Source organism: Zootoca vivipara, chromosome 1 (genome assembly GCF_963506605.1).
Source record: "Zootoca vivipara chromosome 1, rZooViv1.1, whole genome shotgun sequence".
Taxonomy (NCBI): domain Eukaryota; kingdom Metazoa; phylum Chordata; class Lepidosauria; order Squamata; family Lacertidae; genus Zootoca; species Zootoca vivipara.
Window position 1 is genome coordinate 11,931,156 of NC_083276.1, and position 19,842 is coordinate 11,950,997.

Here is a 19,842-nt window from a genome sequence, read left to right on the forward strand (position 1 = left end):
CCCATCAGATGTCAAAGAAAAAAACAGCTACCAGATTTTTAGAATACATCTGAAGGCAGCCCTTGTTTAGGGAGGCCACCCAGAGTGGCTGGGGAAACCCAGCCAGATGGGCGGGGTATAAATAATAAATTATTATTATTATTATTATTATTATTATTATTATTATTATTATTATTATTATTAACTGATCAGAGCATAGAGGTGAGAAGACAGGGTGGTGACCTCAAGGTCACTAGTCAATCCATGCTGTGCAGGAGCTGTTTCTACTTCCAGTCCTCAGAACCAATTCCTCCTGCATTGGTTCCTGAAAGGGAATAGGTACACCTGAGAACAATATGGTGGACACCTTTTTACAGTACAGTAACCCATGTTTTTGGGATGCGGGTGACGCTGTGGTCAAAACCACAAAGCCTAGGGCTTGCCGATCAGAAGTTTGGTGGTTCGAATCCCCGCGACAGGGTGAGCTCCAGTTTTTTGGTCCCAGCTCCTAGCAGTTCAAAAGCATGTCAAGTGCAAGTAGATAAATAGGTACCGCTCCAGCGGGAAGGTAAATGGTGTTTCCTTGTGCTGCTCTGGTTTCCCAGAAGTGACTTAGTCATGCTGGCCACATGACCCGGAAGCTGTTTGCCGGCTCCCTCGGCCAATAAAGTGAGATGAACGCTGCAACCCCAGAGTTGTCCGCGACTGGACCTAATGGTCAGGGTTCCCTTTACCTTCACCTTTAACCCATGTTTTTAGGATCATATGTCTGTATCCTCCCCTGCTTCTTTACAGGAAATAAAGTTTGATCTCTGGAGAGGAAATTGGAATGATTGTACTGGTCCTAAGAGGCTTGAAGACCACAGCCTAAGAGTAAAATTCTGCTCCACAACAGCCCATAGCAGAAAAAGTCTCAGTGACATCAACTGAGCCAGGTTTTCATTCTACATCTCCAGTATCCCCTACAGTCAGCAACAAATTGGGCTCCGTGTCTAGATCGATCCCTATCTTGCTTTTAGAAAATACCTAGGAGACATAAAGCATTAGATTTCAAAAGAAAGAATTTGCCACCATTTTACAGGTTTAGTTTCTCTCTCTCCCCCTCTTCAACCTTCCAGGTAGTATAAAACCTCTGGGAAACTGATGCAAAGGCAGCTTCCCTCCACATTTCTCCTCACACGTAAAGCCCTGAATTATCAGCAAAATTGCTTTGCCCAGGGCACAATTTTGTGACTTTTTCATTCTCTGAGGAACTGCTGGATGGGCCTTTTCAGAAGTTCAATCAGGTTCTCAGCAGTGGAAATGAAATTTCCCACCAACTATTGAGAGTATAGCACGACACCTGTGATAAAACTGCAGCTTCTGGAGACAAAAGTGTCTCTTCTAAAAAGGAGAACATTTGATAAGGTAAGATATCTTTATTGTCATTGTCCCCTTGCGGGAACAACGAAATTACTCGGTTGCTACATCCACTCAGATAAAGCATTCTGCATAATCCAAAATTACAAAACCCAATTAAAAACAGTAAATATAATACATATAAATAAAATAAGATGACTTCAAAGTCCAGGCTTTCCATTTAAGGCCAAAATCGCTCTAGAGAAGAAACTGTTCCTGAGACGGCTCGTTCTTGCCTGCATAGTTCTATATATCCGTCCCGATGGCAGGAGCTGAAAGAAATGGTGGCCAGGGTGCGTTGGATCTCTTGATATGTCTAGTGCTTTTCTATGGCAAATCAATGATTTCTTAAATAATGATTTGTCTTTTGGAAGGAGTTATTCCCACTGTGTCTGCAGAAGGCCCTGGAAGGGCAGCTGCAGCAGTAGAAAGTTCAGAGAACTGGGGAAATGTTAGTCTTGCTCTCATCTGGACTTGATGAGGAGAAGCCCTCTCCTAAATGACATCTGGTGCTTGACAAGACACTTCTATCCTTTGTACGTATGTGTGGTTTTCCATGGGACTTCTAAGAACACTGTAAGGCAGGCTTGGGACAGTTGTGTCTCCCAAGATGTTGTTGGAGTTCAACCCCTGTCTGCTCCAGTCAGCATGGCCAATGGTCAAGGATATTGGGAATTATACTCCAACAACATTTGAAGGGCTGCAGGTTCTCCAACCCTGTTGTAAGGAAAAGATGGGGTGAAGTTCTGGCCCTGGGATACAACTCCTGGTCTGTGCTGGAGGAGGCAGTCTGCTAGGTCTCCCTGTCCCAAGTTCTGTAGGGCATTCAGAACCTTAAACCTGGCTTGGTAGCTGATAAGAAGCCAGTACAGATTGAATTAACATCATCATCATCATTATTAATATAATCACTTTATATAAAAGCAGTGAAGTGACTTCACAGGATAAAATATAAAGAGATAAAAACAACAGAAAATCAGAAAAAGAAGAAAAAGAAAAACTAAACAATACAATTATATAAATTAATAATGAGAAAAACAGGGGAGGGTGTCATTCAGCAGGCAGGATTTCAGCTTTCCTTTCTTTAATAGCAGTTGCATGCAGAATTCAGAACCGTGGACAGCGGTCTAAAGAGAGGCAGCTTCCTTCCCAGAGGCAATCTGAATGGCTGAGCTGTCCACGGTGCTGATTAATGCAGTCAACTACCTACCGTATATTTCTGATTCTGTTTAAAATAGCGAAGTGGGCCATGGTTATTACGTTAGGATTTGCCAAGAATGACTAATTATCTTTAGAAAGCACTGGAACCCCTGAGATCTAGCAAGAGGCAGTTCTCCTCCCTTCTGCTTTCTTGTAGAAGCACACAATGCAAAATGCTGGACCCAGAATGCAATAGATCTCTTCTGCTGCTTGGTGTGCCAGGAATAGGTGTGTCCATTCTCACTGCAGCATGCGTGTATGTATGTATGTATGTATGTGTGAACTCACACTGTAGGCTTCTTACCATATATTGCATTTGCACCACATCTGCATGAGATTTTCAAACTGGAATTAGAGCCATGTCATGGGCGTATCTGATTCTTATAGATTAGCAAGCACCTTGGACTTAATTTACAATGGTCAACAATCATTTACAAAAAGTATGCATAACATGAGGGCAGTGGATAGGGAAATGGTCTTCTCCCCCTCTCATAATGCTAGAACTTGTGGAGATCCAATGAAGCTAAGTGTCAGAAGATTCAAGGCAGATAAAAACTATGCAGAGCATAGTTAAACTATGGAGGGAGGCAGTGATGGATGGCTTTAAAAGAGGATTAGACCAATTCATGGAGGACAAGGCTATCAAAAGGCTATTATTCATGGTGGCTATGTTCCACCTCCACTGTTGGAGGCAGTATGCCTCTGAATGCTAGTTCCTGGGAATTGCAGGTAGGCAGAGTGCTGTTGCACTCAAGCCCTGCTTGCAGGTTTCCCATAGACATCTGCTTGGCCACTATGAGTACAGGATGCTGGATGGATTAGATGGGCCATTGGCCTCTTCTTATCTTCTTATCTCCACATGCTGAAAACATGGAAACTGAGGATTCATTTGCACCTTCAAATTGAAGAGGGACCAGGAAGCAACTCAAACCTTCTTAGGAGCGGAGGAGCCAGCTTTTGGTCTGGAACAATGCATGGGAGAAATGTGAGCAGCAAAAAGGATCTGAGAAAAGCATTATTGCCAAAAAGAAAAGCCAGCAACCGTAATTGTGTCTTGAAATGTATTCATGTCTATCATTCATTCATTTTTAAGCTGCTCTTCAGTCTAGCTCAGCCTTTCTCAACATCGGGTTGACAGATGTTGTTGGACTACGACTCCCGAAACTTACCTGGAAAATAAGAAAACAAGATAACAAATCTTTTTTGTTTATTGGATATTCAATTGTTTATTGAATATTTACAAATAAGCTGTAAACAGAGACGCTGCAATTTTATAAGAGTATATATTTAAAGTAGATGAATAAATGAGCAAATTAAGTTAATTTGGATATGCAGAAAACTTTAAAAACAAATTTAAGGAACCACAGTTTCCTGCGGTTCCTGTGGTGTTTCCTGCTTGGCAGGGGGTTGGACTGAATGGCCCTTGTGGTCTCTTCCAACTCTATGATTCTATGAGAAAGAGGGGGAATGAAGTCAAGTTTTGAAATGTTAAAATGATTGTAAAACTATTGAAATGAATAAAACTAAATACTACTACTCCCATCATACCTGACTATATATGTAATGGAATTGCAGAGTTGGAAGGGACGGCGAGAGTCATCTGGTCCACCCCCTGTCTTTTGCCCAACAGAGGGCACAAAAATAAAATAAAACAAAATAAAACAAAACCTACCCATTGGCTTCACACCATGCATCATTCTGTGTGGGCCCATCCCCTGCCCTCTTGCCCTTCCCTGCCTTGCTAACATCTGAAGTGAAAGGCATATCCACGCAAGAAGGCAGCTCCACGTGTTCACAAAAGCGGTGCGGGGGTCTAAACCTCCCGACGGGCCCCGCCCCGTCTTGCCCTTGAGCTCCTCTACCTATCCAGCCAGCCAGCCATCCATCCAGCCAGCCATCCTTGCTGGGTCGGCGCGGGCGGCGCTGGAGGGAGGCGCGCTCGCCATTGCGCATCCTCCTCTCGCTCCTCGGGCTGCTGCGGCGCTGCCTTCCTCCTCCTCCTCCTCTCTCCTCGGCTGGCGGCGGCAGGCAGGCAGGCAGCAAAGGCTGGCGACCATGGCGCTGAGCAACTTCCTCTTCGCGCAGTGCACCTGCTACTTCCTCGCCTTCCTCTTCAGCTTCATCGTGGTGGTGCCGCTGTCGGAGAACAGCAACGACTTCCACGGCCGCTGCCTGCTCTTCACCGAGGGCATGTGGCTCAACGCCAACCTGACGGCCGAGCGGCAGCGCTTCACCGTGCAGGAGTGGGGGCCCGAGTCCGCCTGCCGATTCAGCCTCTTCGCCGGCCTCCTCTCGCTGCTGCTCGCCGCAGTGCAGGCCTGGAGGACGCTCTTCTTCCTCTGCAAAGGCCACGAGGAGTAAGTGGCGGTCGGGGAGGGAGGGAGGGGAGAGAAGGGGGAGGGAGGGAGCTGGCTTAATGGGAGGGGTCGTCCTTCCCCTAGAAACGGAGGCTCCCCGTCGCCCACCAGATGCCAAACTCCAGGCGAAAAGGCAGGATGAGCTGGGGTCGCTATTCAGTCCGGTTACCTCCTACGCTTGCCTGTTCTGAAATAGAGCCCCGCTGGTCGACCCCTGTTAGGACAGGATGCTGGAGTAGATGGGCCTTTGGCCTGATCCAGCAGGGCTCTCCCTCTTAGACTCTGGTTTTGGCTCCCGTTGAGGAAGGGTTCCCAGAACTGCAGCTCAGCATAGGGGGTTGGACTGCACACAAACACAATGACCATTTAAAACACGCACACGATATTAAGGAGGATTTAATGCATACCTTTTGGAGTTGCGAAAAATGAATACCACTGGATATTATGTGAATATGTACAGGCTGTGATTTCCCAGGATACCCTAAACACTCCCCTATTGATACTCTATCCTGAAACCATTAATACTGATTTACAGCTGATCGCTACCCCGCTAACCACAGCAAAATTGCACAAAAAATGGGAAGACATCCCCCTACCATAACTGTTTGGTTAGGGGAAACTATCTTAATGATAAAGCTTACAGATGAGAGAAACACAATGCTTAATAATAAAACAGAACAAATTTATTGAGAGGTGGGCATTTTTACCTTTCTGGAATGACAACATAAATGACATTTTTTCTTTTAATTTTATCAAGATATTACAGAGTTTTGTTATGCTGCCCCCCCTTTTATCTGTCATTTCCCACTTTATTCCCCTCCTTCCTCTTTTTTTAAAAAATCCATTTGTTTTCTTCTTATTGCAAGGATGTTTGATGTTCAATGGTTTCTGCTACATTTCGTTACAAAATAAGAGTAATAACATTAAAATAACAACAAACAAACACGTGCACAACCGATGCCGATATTGTGGGTGGCAGCAGCTGCTTCCATTTATGGTGCTTCTCATCCCAAGAGCTGAAAGGCAGGCATGGTCCTACAAAAGTTTTCTGCTACATTGAGTGAATCCCACCTTCTCCTGGCTCACCCACCTCCTCTAGGCCCCCTAAAGCCAATTTTGATTCTTTTTTAATGGTCTCAGTACCACAACTAGCTCTTTGAGTGGTACCCAACATGGTGCCTTCCTATTTTTTGGGGCTACAGCTCCCATCATCCCTGACTGTCAGCCATATTGGCCAGGACTGGTGAGAGCTGGACTCTTACCACTTCCGGGGTGCCACCAAATTAGCTATCTCTGAGATATTCCATTTCTATGCTTCTTTTGGAAAAGTGGGAGAGCTAGCTATTATTGCTGAGAGCCAGTGTGGTTAGAGAGATGGACTAGGACCTGGGTAGACCAGGGTTCAAATCCCCACTCAGCTCTGAAGGCCACTTGATGACTTTGGGGGCAGTCAATGCATCTCAGCCTAACCTACCTCACAGGATAAAATGTGAAGATAAAATGGAAAGGGGGGGGAGATGTGTGTACCCCACCTTGAGGTCTTTGGAGAAAAGGTGGGATATACATGTATAATAATAATAAACAGATTATTTATGGTGAGATCTTTTCTCTCCAAATGTTTACAAGCAACCAGGAGGATCTGGGAGCCTCATCTCCATTAGGCAAATTTCTGCTTTCTTAAGATCAATATCCCTCCCATCCCCAGTTAGTCCCAAGCAGAATGACAACAAGAAGATAAAAAGCAGGCAACATGTTCTGTTACAGTGTCTGCAGAGCAGACAGTTCCAGAGGCTTTGGGCAAGTGATCCAAGCCACAGGCTTATAATAGAATGTACCATTGATCTCCATGGTGATGTGTGCCTGCAGCACTGGTAATATTTTATACACTGCATGCAGTTGGCTTTCGAGATCTCTTTGGGATGCTGCAATTTAGCTCAAAGTACCACAAACTATGAAGAGGCCTTTGCCTGTCCATGTGTTCACCTGTGATAACATGAACTGCTCAAGGCTGGTAGAATGGGCAGAGGGTGGTTGGTGATGAAGCTTTCCATAAACTAGATATGGTTCACCAGCTGCCTTCCTGACATTGCTGAACTCTGGCTCTCATCAGCTCCAGCTGCCATGGCCAATGTTCAGGGATGATAGGCTTTGTTGTCCGACAACATCAGGTGGCACACAAGCCTTGTCTTAAACTCACAAAGAGGCTTGGTGGGTGATTTTGTCCATGGGTGTCTAACTAGCAGATCGGAGGGAAGGCTGTCAGAATGGAAAGGTGTGGTTGCCAAATTATGGTGAGCTTCTACGGAACATAGTTTTGGATTACTGATTTCTTGCCTGCAGTTTGATATGCTACCATAGCTGCCAAGTTTTCCCTTTTCTCGCGAGGAAGCCTATTCAGCATAAGGGAAAATCCCTTTAAAAAAGGGATAACTTGGCAGCTATGTATGCTACCGTTTTATTCTGTGTTAGACATTATTCTCTGTCCTGTTTGGGTTGAAGCTCCTAAATTAGGTTAGTTTACTCGTATTGCTTTACAAAAGAGAGCTCATGATAATTCTTATTATTTTCTTAGTATGTTTTTTTGGATTGTTACATTTATTGCAGTTAGTTTGATATGCTGCGAGTCACGCTTTGCAGAAAAGTGGCTTACAAATAAACTGGTGGTGCTTACGATGGCAGGCATCCAATTTGTAATATTCTGGGCCACAGATCTAAGTGTTTAAACTAGAAAGCTGTCCTGCAACCTGGATACATAAAGGACCACTTGCTATGGCATGAAGCTGTTTAGATTTTAAGATCAGCCTCAAGGGGCCTTGCTCCAAGTCTAGCCACCTTCTGAAGAAAGGTGGAGGAAGGTAGAACATCTGCAAAACATTCCCAACTTCTCCAACCTTTCATAATAGGATTTGTTTTCCATACCACTGGCTATCTAGGTTGAAGAAACTGGTGTGTTTTTTTTGCCTGGCAAAAAGCAGACTGAGCGGGTGTGTTACTGGGCTAAGTTCAAGGTGCTGGTTTGGGTGCATATAGTTGTATACAGCTTGAGAGATGGATACCTGGAGGATTGTCTCACCCCTTCTATGACCAATTGATCACTGCTCTGCAGGTGAGGGCCTTCTGCAGAGACCATCTTATCAGGAGGTCCATTCCACACAAACTAGGAATCAGGCTTTTAGTGGTGTGGCCCCTGCCCTTTGGAATACTTTCCCCATGCATATCAGACAGGTGCAGTCTCTGTTGTCCTTTTGGCATCTGGTCAGCAGACCTTTTAAACTGAGATCTCTCCCATTCTGCATCTGCAGCAGAACATTTTTAAAGTTGTTGCTTACCATCCTTGCCTACTTTGGGAAGAAGGGTGGGATATGCATTTAATGAATGAATGAATGAATGAATAACAGTCTCTCTCAATTTTTCCAACATTCAGCTACATTGAATGGGCCTGAATTCTACTAGTATGGTAATGGAAACAACCTCTCCCTACCTTGCACTGGATAAATCCTCTCCTACACTGTGTTCTCAATCTGGGTCCATCTGCCCTCCCCTAGTTGCTGTTTATTTGTGAAATAGAAAGCAGCTACACAATATTAAATTCTGACAAACCTCACATGTTCTTTAGTGCTGATTTGTTTGCAAGTCAGAGCATGGACAAAGTATAAGCTAGCCTCCCCCAACCTAGTGCTCTTCATATGGTTTGACTAATAATTCAGCCCAGTTGTGGTGGCCTAGGCTAAAAGGAAATGTTTGAGATCTGCCACCAAAAATACATAGGAGTGAGGAAGGAGATTGCGGGATAGGCTTCTTAAACCCAGATCTGTCAGTATCAATCTGTCAAAAGGCAAAGGAGTGCATCGTCTGGATTTTGCTGCCTTGGCACTGAGAAAACAGTTAGCTTTCCAAACATATCTGAACTGGTGATCTGGTGCTGTAAACACAGAGTTGCGGGATTCACTCCCACAAGAGGCAGCCATTGGTGGCTAGCAGTTTCAATGGCTTTGAAAGAGGATCTGACAAATTGATTTATAAAATTATAAAATGATGCGTGGCATGGAGAAGGCAGATAGAGAGAGAAAAAATCTCCCTCTCTCATAGCACTAGAACTTGGAGACATCCAATGAAGCTGAATGCTGGAAGAGTTAGGATAGGTAAAAGAAAGTGCACGAACTATGGAACTCCCTGACACAGGAGGCAGTGATGGCCACCAACCCAGATGGCTTTAAAAGAGTATTGCAATAATTCATGGAGGAGAGGGCTGTTGATGTCTACTGGCCATGACGCCTATGTTCTCCCTCCACAGTGGTAGGCAGTAATGCTTCTGAATAGCAGTAGCTGGAAATCCCTAGTGGGGCGAATGCTGTTGCACTCAGGACTTGCTTGTTAGCTTCCTGGAAGCAGCTGGCCAGCCACTGTGAGATAACAAGAAGCTGCATTGGTATAATAATAATAATAATAATAATAATAATAATAATAATAATTTATCAGGGTGGATTTGATTTAAATCAAACTGATTTAAATCACGATTTAAATCACTAGTCAGTAAGGCTGGATTTAAATCATAGTTTTCTACATAAAGACTAATTCTTGCTGGTATAACTTTAATATGCAAGTAGATGAAGATTTTTAGAATAACAACTTTTCATATTAGTTTTTTATCCCCAGTTTAATAGGTTAATCATTCATATTTGGACAACTTTACTGTTGTACTTAGGAAGGAGAATAATAATCATTACCTTAATAATAACAATTTAAATAGATTTATTCAACTGAAACAATAACATTACAGCATATGTTATTTGCTTAAACAAACATCCATTAGTTAACAATTTAGCTAAACAAAAACAAAATATATATATTTTAAGAAACTTAGACTGTCAGCCCAGCCTACACATGAAAAACTTAAATACTGTCCACTCCAAACAATCAGAAAAAATATTGTTTCTATTCTATTCACTGAACTTCTTGAAACTTAGCACTGAAGGGGTTGTTTCTGTATTCATAGGTTTGTAGAACAATAGGATTAAGGTCTTTTTCTCAACTCTGTTCATGTTATAACATTTTTGCTGTGAAGAAGAGGCATGTGATCTCTGTTGAGTCAAATTCAGTTTTGAGAACTGCAAAAGTAAACCAAGCACCTGTGATAATATCTTGTAGGCAGAGAAACTGCTCAATAATCTTACAAAAACCTCTGGAAGAGCATGACATTGTGAATGGATTAATGGAATTTATTTACCCCCAAAATGAAACATATACAACCTTATTCTACATAATTAAAAAACTAATCTTTATTTCATGATGGAATAACCTTTGGGTGGTAATATATTTTCCCCAAAAAGCATTTTATTTTCAAAAAAATCCAATTTAAATAAAAAAAATCGATTTAAATAAAAAAAATCCGATTTAAATAAAAAAAATCCGATTTTTTTGATTTTTTTTTTTTAAATCATTGATTTTTATCCACCCTGTTATTTATACCCCTCCCATCTGGCTGGGTTTCCCCAGCCACTCCGGGTGGCTTCCAACAGAATATTAAAAACAATACAGCAGGCACCCCCAAACTGCAGCCCTCCAGATGTTTTGGCCTACAACTCCCATGATCCCTAGCTAACAGGACCAGTGGTCAGGGATGATGGGAATTGTAGTCCAAAACATCTGGAGGTCCGAAGTTTAGGGATACCTGCAATACAGCATCAGACATTAAATAACCCACTCATCTGGCTGGGTTTCCTCAGCCACTCTGGGCGGCTTCCAACAGAAATATTAAAATACATTATTATTGCCTTGACATCTGCTGGGAGGGCATTCCACAGGGCGGGCGCCACTACCGAGAAGGCCCTCTGTCTGGTTCCCTGCAACCTCACTTCTCGCAGCGAGGGAACAGCCAGAAGGCCCTCGGTGCTGGACCTCAGTGTCTGGGCTGGACGATGGGGGTGGAGACACTCCTTCAGGTATACAGGATGTCCTGACATTGCTTGCGAGTTATAATTCCCTTTTCTTCTCTCCCTCCCCACCTCCCACTTTCCCCTCACAGCTCTTTCTTTTACGCCTTCCTGAATCTGCTCATCAGCGCTTTTGTGGTTTTTGTCATCTTTATCGCCAGCACGATCGTAAGCGTCGGCTTTAACATGTGGTGCGACGCCATCACCGAGAAAGGAAGCATGCCCAACAGGTGAGTGTGGCAGGGGAAGGTCCTTCCCATTGATGCATGCAGGCAGATAGATGGAGGCAATAAGCAAAGGGCAGGTATGGAAGCAAGGGAAAAGGCAAAAAGAGGTGTGAGCTGGAAATAATCTCCTAATGGTACGATGGGTAGCTACAGCGAGGCCCAACGGAAGGAGAAATTGCCCCTTCTTTGGCTTACGTTGTCAGATGCAACACAGGACAGAGATCCAGTGCCTTTAAGAATTATCTAGCAGCATTGCAATGGGAGAAGTAAACTTCCCCCTTTTCTGTGATTTGAGAAAAAAAGAAGAAGACTACTACTGGAGGCCAGTCCTGTATTGAATGTGGCAGTTTGGACCTTGAAACTGCAGCACCCTTCGTCAAACAAAGGGAAGGAAGAGAAGGAAGAATGGTTAAGCACTTCCTGTACCACACGGGAAGTGAAAATTTGGATGTGCAGAGCATTTGATTACTACTTTTATATTCCTTGTCCCTCAAAATCCAGGACGTGATGTGTATCCTAAAAGAGTTTAGCTAATTTAGGGATGGGGAACCTCGGGCAAGGGGATCCTAGGCTTCTCTATGTGGCCCTTGGAACTGCCCTCAGACCATAGCCATGTCCCCCCATCTCCAGGTCACAGCCTTCACCCAGCCCATCGCTCCACTCTCCTTGAGTGGTTTTGCCTGGCTGGAATGTGCTGTTGAACCCCAATAGCGCTTTTTTTGCTGGAGGATAGAGAGAGACGCGTGAGTGTGCTTATAAAGTAGCCTACGAAGGTGAATTTCACGCTTTTTACTCCACCCACTTTTCCCTCTGGCCCCGCCCATCCATGACTCCCAGAAGGTTGCCCAGAATGGCATGTGGCCCCCAGATTGAAAAAAGGTTCTTCGCCCCTGAGCCTATCTAAAAAATCTGAAAAATACGCACCTATTCCATTCTGGATAAATGAAAATGGGACATAATTTGCTTCATAATAAAGGGCAGTAATCTACATTAACATGGTTGGTTGGGGGAAATGCTGTTGTTCCTTTACACTACTAAATTAGCTTGGCAAGGGATGGGGGTGGGAGTTGATTTTCAGAAGCAACTAGGAATGTGCATCTAAAATGCTTCCAGGCTGCAATTTAAATTCATTATTGTTGTATTATTGGAGTATTAAAGCCCAGCAATATTGTACAATTGAGAAATTATCCAGCATATTGAACCAATCTGCGTGTTTGGTACTAGAAATTTTTTTAATATTATTGAGAGTCTAAATTTCTTTCCCTTCATGTTTTTTTTTAAATAAAAAAAATCCACTGGCTCATAAAGTAGAAGATAAAATGGTGACATTTTATGTCATATGATACAGATAAACTGCATTGCTAAAGCATTTACTTTGTTTCACCTTGTCATATGTTGTAAAATGCCATTAGTGAATGTTCTGTTTAGGGCTGCAACGGTTATTCGAATATTCCGTTAAAAGGGGAGGTTTTTTTTTAAAACAAAAAAAAATCTCTGGACTAATAGAATATTTGGATAAGCATCCAAGATGGCTGACAACACTGGAAAGGAAAGAAAGAAAAAGAGAGAGAGAGAGACAGACAGAGAAAGAAAGAGAAGAGGCCTTCTGAAACCTCAGAACCCCGGGGAATTGTTCACAGCACCAAGTAGAAATCCAAGTTACCTGTAAACAAACCAACCCAAAACCACCCATAGGCAGACTCTATCTGACCAACTCTTTGCTCTGGAGCATCTGAAACAAACAAAACAAAAACCACACACACACCCAAACACTCCCTTCTTCTGAAGTCTTCTCAAAAGGTAATGGAGGCTCATAACTCAGTTTCATTGTGGGCTGATGCCAAAGTGTGGGTTGTCTGTGTGGGTGGTGGAGTTGGTGGGGCAAAATCAAAGAGCTTCAGGCTTTTCAAATGCTGGTTTTAGGTAAGATGGAGGACTTCCCCTGCACATTTTTGCTTCATTTGCATTGCATGCCTTTTCGTTTCTCATCCCCAGTAGTCATTGTCAGTCTGCGGGGCACCGCCAGTGTTTCTCTCTTTGTGTGTGTGTGTGTGTTTTTTTAAATGTACGGTGCTTACGGGTCTAAAGGTCTCTTCCAGTTTGGCATGATGATTCTTGAACTCAAGGATAGTTTGTGAACTCTGTGATGGGATACCATCGGACAAGATGGTGGACCCAACCTTTCTAAACTGCACTGTAACCCAATTTTGCACGATGGTTCCTGAAATCAAGAAGCCGATCATCACCAAATTTGGCCTGATGGTTCATGAGATCAAGGAGCAGGTACGAGGTAGGCTAGGCTGAGAGAATCTTGACGGGCCCAAGTTCACTTCATGAGCTTCATGGCTAAGCAGGAATTTGAACCTGATTCTCCCAAGTCACTGTCAAAGCTCTAACCACTACACCACACTGTCCAGAGGTCAATTCAGTCTGATACAAGAAGGTTCTTCTTACCTTCTTATGCCAAGGCTGGTATGTTGTGCTAATTGTGGTTGTAAACTCCCTTGTGTATCCATTTCACATTAACTGTGCAATGGCCAAAATGCATGCCGGTCCCCTATTTTATTTTTTATTTTTTTACGATTCCGTGGAAAGGTCCTGCCAGATTAGAGACCCAGTTTAGTTTCAGAATGCAGACACGGATGAAACATTCATACGGCTTCTCTCTTTCTCTTAATCTGCAGGAAATTGATCAAAGTGGGAACAGTTGGCAAAGTATTTGAAGGGACGTTGACATTTTGGCCTTTGCTCCATTATTTCTGGTTGAGATCAAACGGCAATAAACTCTGACTGGTTCAGTGGCATGCACTGAGAGACAGAGGCTGCGATATGAAAGTTTATCTGTGTTTCAAGGATAGCAGGATGATTGTTTTATAATGAAGATGTTGTCATCCAGTTGTTATATATGGCAGTGGGCTATTGCTTCTTGGGAATGGAGTTTTATTGGACAGGATTTAGAGGTCTGATTCAGCTGGAGCTCAGAAAAGGTCATTTGGAATTGCTGAAATGATTTTCATTTCTTCCCCTCCCCCTCACCCAAAATGTCTTCTCCCTCTAGCTGTGAAGAATTGCAGGATATAGATCTTGAGCTGAATTTAGAAAACTCAGCATTCTATGACCAGTTTGCCATCACACAGGTAAGTCAAGTGATCTCCCCCAAAGTCTTTTAGTTTGTCCATAGAGCTGATAAGTTGCAGCTCTGGAAAGGAATACTGATTATTGGCTGTAATAAAGAGATTGACTAATTGATTGATCGATCTCTGGAAAGGTTCTCAGGGTCATCTTGTCTTCTCTGGGAATCAGAAGTAGCATCCCTGATGAGGATGGGGTAAGATCCAATTCAGTATGCATTTAAAGGAGGATCTATCAAAATCGCACTTTCTGGGGCATCGTGAGAAGCAAAAGATGGTCAGCCTTCAGATAAATTTGCATTGATCTAAACTTTGCAGATCTGAACTTTGAAACCAGCCATTGTTTTTTTTTAAAAATGCATGTATTAGGAGAAAGGTCACCCAGTGAGCTTCATGGCCAGGTGGGGATTTGAATTCTGCCCATCCAGGTCCAACACTCTAGCCACTACACCACACTGCCTCTCAGTTGGAGTTGGAGTCAAATACCACCTGGAAGGCACCATGTTGGCCACCTCTGTATAATTCAGTCAAAAACTTCCCTGTATAAACAGACTTGCATATACAGTGGTACCTTGGTTTACGAACTTAGTCCGTTCCGGAAGTCCATTCTTAAACTGAAATGTTCTTAAACCAAGGTGCACTTTCCCATAGTAGCGGGGGACTCAATTTACAAATGGAACACACTCAACAGGAAGCAAAACAAAAACATGTTCTTATTCCAAGGCAAAGTTCACAAACCAAAACACCTACTTCTGGGTTTGCAGCGTTCTTAATCCAAGTTGTTCATAAACTAAGCTGTTCTTAAACCAAGGTACCACTGTAAACAAATTGGTACAGTATTAGGAATTGCTTGACCTTGTTACACTCTCTCTCTCTCTCTCTCTCTCTCTCTCTCTCTCTCTCTCTCTCTCTAGTTTGGCCTCTGGGCTGCCTGGCTCACTTGGCTCGGAATTACCATTTTGGCCTTTCTGAAAGTTTACCATAACTACCGGCAGGAGGACCTTGTGGAAAGCCTGATTCATGAGAAGGAGCTCTTGCTAGGAAGATCCTCATCACAAACTTCTTTCCAAGAGGAGAAAAGTGGCATGATCTAGTGGGCAGACAAGCCCGTCTACCTAGCAGGTTGTAGGGTTTTTTAAAAAAAATAAATAAAAATAATTATAATAATTTGGCAGTTCTAGGTGGAGTTCAAGAAAATGGTACTGGTTTTAAGAAAGGAAAGTGAATCTGGATCCTGTTAAGGAGACGGTGTCTGTAGACACATCCCCATTAGCATTGACACATAGGACTGGTTCACACGGGCATGCCCATCCCTCTCTCATCAGCTGACCTTGAGGAATCTCAGCCAAATGTACAAACTCACTTGAAAAGAATTGGGTTATATTGAAGGTCCATCCCTGGGGATTCATTTAGGATGGCCCATTCGCACACATGCAAACCATCCTTTGATGCCTGCATGAACCAATCCACAGACAGCAAGCTGTGTGCCACCACTTTGAAATAGATTCTCTTTCTTGGCTGTCATGTTCCCTCTCCAGATGTTTGACGAGATAAGCCTGAGTCATACACTCCTCCGCTCCATCACAAATATAACGTCATGCATGATGTGGGCTCTCAATGCTGATGTCCAGTTACCTTGGATGCCCAGTTATTCTTCCCCCTCAAAGAGGAGGAATGAGGGTGAGAATTATCCAAACTGAGCACCCATGGGATTGGGGAATCTGCATTTAGTGCCTGCATCATATGTGTGATGTTATCTTTTTGTTGAGTTTCTCCTCTCCCACCTGACGGCTCTTTCTGACCCAGTGAGTGGGTGGTCTGCAGTTTGCAACACTTGCAAACTCATGCTCAAAATGAACTGTTTTGTGACTCAGTTTCTGGATGTGACCACCAGTGCTACCTTTTGGTAGACCCCACTGATAAGCCTTAGATCAGTGTCCTCTCCGGGCATTGACGCACCCTTGTTGTGTGTGCCAAGTAGCCCAGCCATGCGCCCTTGAATGAAGAGTGCAACTGAATCTTCGTAATACCGCAGAACAGTGGTACCTTGGTTCGCAAATGTAATCCATTCCGGAAGTCTGTTCAACTTCCGAAAACATTCGAAAACCAAGACGCAGCTTCCAGTTGGCCGCAGGAGCTTCCTGCACTCACTCGGAAGCCGCGGAAGCTGCGTTGGACGTTCGGCTTCAAAAAAACTTTTGCAAAGAGGAACACTCACTTCTGGGCTTGTGACGTTCGGGAGCCAAAACGTATGAGTACCAAGGTGTTTGAGAACCAAGGTATGACTGTACATGCAAAAGCTTCCTTGAAATCCAAATGCCCTGATTCTGCAGAGTTCTGGTTTACATTGGAAGCCTTCTTGCATGCAGCTGAAGGCACAGAAACTCATTACAGGCAGTCACACTCTTTGCACAAAGACTAGTGGGCAGAGTTACTTGTTATTACTCCCCTGTTGATAAACACAGGAGCATTAACACCCAAACAGGACTTATTACATCCTTGGCACAAGCTCCATTCAAATGCAGAGGGGTTGTGTAGGAGCTTTGCCCAGAAGACTTAAAAACCCTATGTTCTATTTACCCTACGTCTGACATCTGTGGGTCAAATCACAGAACTTTCATACATTGGGGAAGGGAGGGTTTTTGTAAATTCAGCCATGATGCACAGGATTTATCAGTCAGCTGTTTAGATGTGTGTTGAAAGTGTTGTGCATTGGGTCATATGCACATAATGTAGGCCCTGGGAACAGGCATGGTGATGATTTCAAAGTGTATTTCCAGCTTCACACACCCAAGCCTTTTCTAAGTATCACCATCATCATACTGATTTATTTACAAAATGATATGTTTGAAAAGAAACTCAAATGCTTGCAGCAATGAGTATTGCTTATAGCAAAACCAGATACTGGTTCTTTCATGGATGTTGCCCAGTGTGAAATAGGTGCATAAGTGCCACATGAACACATTTACTGAAACATTTACTGAAGCAAAGTTGCACATTCATGAATGAATGAAAGAATTCCAGATTGGAGTTCCTGATTCCAAAATGTTGAAAACCAAGGGGTTAAAAACCACGAGTATTTATGCAAAGTTTGAGATGCCCCCCTCAAAAATCCTTGAATCACCACTTTAAAAAGATTTTTTAAAATCCGAAGCATCATTTTACCAAATTTAATTTGTGGCAAACAGCAGCCAAGCTGAAAATCTGCAGATTGGAATTTTGCTTTAAAATTTGTTTCAGTTCCATTAAAAAAAAAATCTGCTCCTGGATTCAGTTGAGAAGATATGGAGCAGCGTGGCTTGTTAGACACTTGTTTGGATTTTGATAAAGATGTGTATTTGGAATGGGGTGGGGGGGAAACTCATTGCATTATATTAGCTGCTCTCCGTAGATCTTCCCAGGAGATTACGGAGGGCACTTTTGCTTAGCTTCGAGGTTGGCATGCAAAATATATTATTATTGCTTAGTAAAATGTAGTGAAATGGGCTATAGGCAACAGCTTGCCTTGTAAAGTGATTGATATATAATGCTTGCTTCTTCATATATACAAGTACTGTAGAATCTTAATGACATATTCTAATGTAGTAATGCTCATCTGCAATCTTGCCTTCATACAGTGTGTGGAATTATTCTAAGATACAAAGTACAGTTATCTGCGTAAACAACTACTTAGGCAGGCTGTTCGTGGTTGAATTGGGGGACTCTCCCCCTTTCAGCAAACTGCTTCAGATGGAAGTTGCAATTTGGAATTATGGGATTAGGATTGGATTCATGATTTGTTTTTAGGATCAGGCAAACCTGAGGAGGTTTATCACTAACCAAAGCTTGTTACTCTGGCTGTTGCTGTCGTCTGCTCTTATGGGTAAGCGGGGTGGGTGGGTGGGGCGCAAGGCAATGCATTAGTTACCCACCCTTTACCCTAAGGTCCAAGGGTTGCAGCAATGGGAACCACAGTTATAAAAGGAAATAAAACAGTTACAACTACAGAATTGTAGAATTGTAGAGTTGGAAGGGACCTCAGGGGCCATCTAGTCTAACTCCCTGCAATGCAGGAATCACAGCTAAAGAATTGGTAAGAGGATATAGAATTCTGTTTAATCCTCTAGAGACCCCACATGTGTGGGTTAGCAGCAAAGGAAAATGGCTGCAAGGCTGTTTTCAAAGTGTGAGGCTTGCACACAGAGAGTCTCCAGGATTTAAGAGCTATTACCTTTTATAAGCCATGGGGCCACTTCCACAAGGCCTCCCAAATGCCAAAACATAATTCTGCTCCTTTTTTTATAATGTCTCCTGTAGTGTTTACTTATGTATTTTATTCTGTGCTCTCCTTTCTTCCTAGCACAGGATTCAAGGCAACCCACAACATGCATTAAAAACAGATACAGCTAAAACACCCACCCACGTCAATTTCATAGCCTGCAAAGTGCTTGATTGCACTTCCATTGTAGATTTTCAGACCCAATGCTTATCTTTCTTTCCAAACCAAAGAACTCATTGTGCAGAGCCTTGCTTCCGAGAAGTTTCTCTCTCTCAATCTGCACCATCATTTTTGTTTGTTTCTGGTCCCTGCAGATGGATACGATCAGCAAACTGTTTTCTCCCTGGCCATGAGTCTTGACTTGCGTTTCCTCTGGTACACAGAAACAGAGCCAGCCCAAGATATTTTGCTGCCTGAGGCAAAGGGAAAGATGGCACCCTCCCCTTTTCCTATGTATAACAGAAGCTACCGTACTTGGAGTGGCAGCTGATACTTGCTTCAGTACTGTTAAACAGCCTGAGGGCTGCCCCTGTTGCCTTCCAGCATTCTCTGCTGGAGGTGGTTTGTTCACTCTTCCTAATGGTAGGGCCATTTTTGCTTAATTAAAAAGGTAAGGCATGTGGGTGGCGCTGTGGTCCAAACCACTGAGCCTCTTGGACTTGCTGATTGAAAGGTCAAATGATCACCTGTTGCTCTGTCCCAGCTCCTGCCAATCTAGCAGTTGAAAGCATACCAGTGCAAGTAGATAAATAGGTATTGCTGTGACAGGAAGGTAAACCACATTTCTGTGCACTCTGGCACTCGTCATGGTCCTCCCTGTGCCAGTAGCGGTTTAGTCATGTTGGCCACATGACCCGGAAAGCTGTCTGTGGACAAACGCCAACTCTCTCGGCCTGAAAGTGAGATGAGCAGCGCAAGCCAAAGTCACCTTTGACTGGACTTAACCACCCCGGGGTCCTTTACCTTTACCCTACTTAAAGGGGTCGCCAAATAGCCCATACATAGGGTTGCCATACGTCCTCTTTTTCAGGGGTAGAATTTATGTCCTGGAGGATTTTTTGAATTTGCCAAAATGTCCTTGTTCTCCCCCTTTGGTACCCAGGGAGCATGCACACACTCGGGAACTGCTGTTCCGGGAGTGTTGAAATTGGACAAGAGCTAATTCAGACATCCTTTACTTATTTTCAACATCTGTCTCCTTCTTTCCCATGAAAGAAAAATAAATCAAAGCAGCAAACAACGTGATAGGAGAATAAAATGATATCAAACAATAACATGCATGCAAAACAGGCTAAAACAGGCATCCCCAAACTTCGGCCCTCCAGATGTTTTGGACTACAATTCCCATCATCCCTGACC

At 43.4% G+C, this 19,842-nt stretch overlaps 1 protein-coding gene across 1 annotated transcript; it reads left to right on the forward strand.

The window, feature by feature from the left end:
- The first annotated feature begins 4,630 nt into the window (after positions 1-4,630).
- Positions 4,631-16,263, forward strand: TMEM179 (transmembrane protein 179). The gene is made up of 4 exons (XM_035116858.2): positions 4,631-4,934; positions 10,960-11,097; positions 14,153-14,231; positions 15,140-16,263. The coding sequence occupies exons 1-4, from the start codon at positions 4,633-4,635 to the stop codon at positions 15,317-15,319; spliced, it is 699 nt and encodes a 232-aa protein (XP_034972749.1). The 5' UTR covers positions 4,631-4,632; the 3' UTR covers positions 15,320-16,263.
- The last annotated feature ends 3,579 nt before the right edge of the window (positions 16,264-19,842 follow it).

Coding starts and splice junctions, on each gene's coding strand:
- TMEM179 (XM_035116858.2), top strand. CDS start 4,633: ATGGCGCTGAGCAACTTCCTCTTCGCGCAGTGCACCTGCTACTTCCTC. Junction 4,935..10,959: donor CTCTGCAAAGGCCACGAGGA/GTAAGTGGCGGT, acceptor TTCCCCTCACAG/CTCTTTCTTTTACGCCTTCC. Junction 14,232..15,139: donor ACCAGTTTGCCATCACACAG/GTAAGTCAAGTG, acceptor CTCTCTCTCTAG/TTTGGCCTCTGGGCTGCCTG.